The sequence below is a fragment of the Arachis ipaensis genome, chromosome B08 (genome assembly GCF_000816755.2).
Source record: "Arachis ipaensis cultivar K30076 chromosome B08, Araip1.1, whole genome shotgun sequence".
In the NCBI taxonomy this organism is placed as follows: domain Eukaryota; kingdom Viridiplantae; phylum Streptophyta; class Magnoliopsida; order Fabales; family Fabaceae; genus Arachis; species Arachis ipaensis.
The window spans coordinates 29,074,300-29,078,416 of NC_029792.2; the positions used below are offsets into that span (position 1 = coordinate 29,074,300).

The following is a 4,117-nucleotide window of genomic DNA, read 5'->3' on the forward strand; positions in this document are numbered from 1 at the left end:
GCGAGATAGAACCTGCAGGCAAAGCACACAACCAATCAAGTGCAGGACTGTCTAAATAATTTGGAAAACAGCAGCATAAAACAATATCTGATGCGCCGTTGACGATCATTATTGATCGGAACTTTTTGAGAAACTTCTTTGGGTCTCCGAGCCCATCATAAGGTGTGAGGGTTAGTGGCAAGGTGAATCTCTTTGGCAATTCGAAGTTCATCACTTCTTCTGTGAAGGGTCCCACAAGTTCGTTGGACTCTCCCTTGTCATCTTCGAGTTGAACTTCGTTGGCTCGGATAGTCTCCGAGACGTGTGATGGTTGAGAATGATGTTCATTATCTTCTGGTTGCTGATGATGAGTCTCGTCATGTTTTATCCGAACATGATTCAACTCGGCGATTTGAGCAGCCATTATTTGATTTTCATCGGCCATCCGTTGATTGACTTGTTGTAGCTCAGCTATCATCCGCATAAGTTCGGATAGTGAATGAGGTGGTACGTCAGCCATGGGCGTAAGCAAGGGTAACAGGACCAAAAGAAAAATTTGATTTCCTCGGCCCCACGGTGGGCGCCAATTGTTCTTGTTTGCGAAATAGAGGTATCAATCGAGCTTATGTGCTTTGAGGCTGATCGTCCGATCTTTGAATTCCGAGCTTTTCTTTCTGGTGTGACGTGAATAACGCGAACAAATGAGGGGGGGAGTATACCTGCAAAGGCACTCCGAAGCTTAAGTCAGTATATTATGCTATATCTTACTTACCGAAGAAAATACTTTACCTGGCTTTTATATGGTAGACTGCTCGGCTGTTACGTCTTTAGTATTTAAAGTCGGTTACAAAAAGATAGTAACGTCCCTTGATTGTATTACCGTTTTGTCGTCGGTTATCACGGCGCATTTATCTGGCCGAGTTATGGCTCATGAATGGAGGAGCTATAACGGACCATGCCGAGTTATAGCTCGTTTATGACGACCATATCAGAAACTAAGAAAAATTACATTAGTTGAGGATGAAGAGTTGATAGGGATTGTGATTTTGATATAACTATTATTAGCATATTAGATTCGACCATGAAAGTTATTGTTGACCGTGATGAAAGGTCGGTATGTGAGATGTTGGTCTTCAAAACTTAATTTTCTATCCCACTAAATATAAAATGGTCATTTTTTTATGACCAACTCATATCTATTGCAACATCAGCTAGCCACTATGTATTTGCTTATTTGTTATGCTTTTCTCTTCACAAAACAATTGATCATGAACCCATGCCCTGTTTTCACAGGTTTACACACAGATCTCACAAGGTAATCATTTCTCAGGGTAGCAATGTAATGAAAAAAATGGGGGTGGTATTGCTAAGTGGGTGCTTATGTAAAAGTGTGAAGAGTAAGAAAACTTAAAAAAAAAAAATTTCTACAAACACCTAATGTGAAGAAGAATGAAACTCTATCAAGTATCCCTTATCTGGAATGCATGCAAGCACATCTATAAATGATTAGATGTTCTATCACAGCTTTTATAATCGATCTCTGAGATGAGAAAAAATGGATCCAGATCATATTTTGCTGCTCCTTTATAAAATAAGAGCATCATGTTATAAAACAAAGGCAAAAATCTTATTATAAAACCTATTATTATTTATATTGATAATTCAATATTGTTTGTTTCTCATGTAATGTGACATTTTCGAATGAATATATGACACGTTCAAGAAAGAACAAAAAATTGAATAATCTACCTTATAACTAAATATAATAATTAAGACAAATCAAAGAAAAAAAATATCCGATTCCTACTAAAAAAAATACATAGTATCAAAACTACTAGACCGAACCGGTCAAAAACTAGTAATACTGTAGCCTAACTAGATCATTTATGCATTTAAATCGGTCAATAGCAGTCAAACCCATTGAAAACCCGCACAGCCGCACTTCCACAATAGATTAATGCTCTACGTTATCCTTGTCTCTGCACATAGCCAAATTGAATGGAGGCACTAAGATTGACCTATTTTCCTTGCTACAAAAATGGATGGACATGGTAGCACTCTTCATCAGAGCCATTTAAGTCTCGCAAATGTCAAATAGCCTGTGTGACCTCTAGCTTCGCCACAAGGTCTAGCCATAACGGAAGAAACAATACTGTCCGGCACATAGCTTCCATTGGAACGTTGCCTCCTCTTGCAAGGGAGAGAACCATTAGAACCATTGTTGTCTCCATTAAGGTTTTCCATTTTCCCTTCTCTAACTTCGTATGTGCGTAACAACACCTCAAATGTTCTTATATCTTTAAAGAAGCAAAATTTATTTAGGAATTACGTCAGTCTAATACAGGTAGCTGCAGTTTGCATGGATAACTTGAATGACATATAAAACTGCACCAAAAGTTAAAAAATATAGAGAGAATGTACCTGTGAAGCTGTTTTGAAGAGTTTCGCATGATCGCTGTACTTGCTCAACGCATGGGGAGAACGAGCATAATGTACCATCTTGTTTTAACATTTTTGCAGCCGAAGGAATAGCAAGCCACGGTTGGGGTAGATCCAAAAATACGGCATCAGCCAAGCCAGCAAATTCACTTGGAAATCCCTCGCCCTGAATATCCCTTGCTCTCACGCTGATTAAGCTGCTTAGACCTGTCCTCTCAAAATCATCCCTATGAAGAAGAAAATAAATCAAGTAAACATATGAGACAGGAACGGTTCTATATTCCGCACAACCCTTTGTCAAGAACTTACTAGTAATCTACAGAATCTAACTATCAACACGTTTCAAAATCGACTTTTTCAGCCATTCAAGAAAGCTAAATCCTGTTAAGTAGAGTCCTACCAATCCAACTAAACATCAACTTATGCATACAGAATGCAATGAGAGTGAATATTGGAATATTTCTTCACCAGTATGTAAATGTTCACAAATATGCAATCATGAGGTAAGAAAAGGCCAAAGGCACAAGTGAAAAACACAAAAATATATGAACACAGAAGAATATCACCATCATCTTCCTTGTTTGTTACCTGGCCGATCCAGCTCGTTGCTCATGGAAGTCAAACGTATGGACATGTCCCGTAGGAGCAACAGCCCTTGCAAGTGAAGTAGTTAAAGATCCACTTCCAGTGCCAGTTTCAAGAACCAAGCAACCAGGAACAACCTCCAAGTACATGATAACAAAGCTAATATCCGCAATATAGAGAATCTGAGTCCTGTGGCTTAAAACTAGAGTCCATAACTCTGGTGTTGGAGCTAACAAATATACAAAACCACCCTTATTGCTGAATACTTTAGACCCAAATGGCTTTCCTATCCATTCTGAATCCTTAAAAACACCGAATCGATTCTGCAGTACAGTACTTTCAGACACAGTTACGGCCTTCATGTTGTCATGCCTTTCATAAACTATAACCAAATCACCATTGCTAATCAATCGATTGAAAGATAATTTTTTTGCAGGATCAACTGCCAGCATCTTAAAAGTCCTTAAGAATCTTTCAACAAAATCACAAGGAACAATTATCTGTAATACATGAAAGGGAAAAAAAAATCAATAATGCACATTGAATTATTTGGATGTAACTACAATTTAAACTTACTGCATTTAACTCTCAGTCCAAAAATTCATACATGAATTTTGAACATAAAACACTAATGAAAGTTACCAACTTTTTAAATTAAATAAAAGCGTGAACTTTTCTCTTAGAAGGAAAAAAAATAGGGAAATAGAGGCAACTAACCGATGATGGAGCAAGCTCTAATCTTTACTCGTCAAGGTGAAAACATTACGGACCGAATTGATGGATTCACAAGTTGGGTATCAGAGCTTTGAAAATTACTACCATGTGGGAATGGGAATGAAGGACCAACAGCAGCACTGTTTTAACACAAATAAAAACTGATGAGTGATGAGGGGGTTTAACCTGGGGCTATGTTTGGATTGATGGTTTTGGAAAGAGGAGAATGAGATAAAGAGATTATAACAAGATTTTAAAGTAATCTATAAATAGTACCCCCTAGATCGTTAAATGGCTGACAAAGTTATTTCAACTTTGTTAATGATAAAAATACCAAAATATTTTAAAATGCTACAAAAACATAATTATAATAAAATAATATATAAAATTATAAATAAAG

General features: G+C 37.2%; 1 protein-coding gene across 1 annotated transcript in view; it reads right to left on the reverse strand.

The window, feature by feature from the left end:
* LOC107614473 (tRNA (adenine(58)-N(1))-methyltransferase catalytic subunit trmt61a-like) overlaps nucleotides 1,716-4,117 on the reverse strand; it is a 4,376-nt gene continuing 1,974 nt past the window's right edge. The window contains exons 2-4 of the mRNA XM_016316672.2: nucleotides 3,007-3,503; nucleotides 2,401-2,645; nucleotides 1,716-2,276 (exon numbers count right to left, since the gene is read on the reverse strand). Of these exons, the coding sequence (XP_016172158.1) occupies nucleotides 2,044-2,276; nucleotides 2,401-2,645; nucleotides 3,007-3,455 (927 nt within the window). The 5' untranslated portion in view covers nucleotides 3,456-3,503 and the 3' untranslated portion in view covers nucleotides 1,716-2,043. The remainder of the gene's footprint in view (nucleotides 2,277-2,400; nucleotides 2,646-3,006; nucleotides 3,504-4,117) is intronic.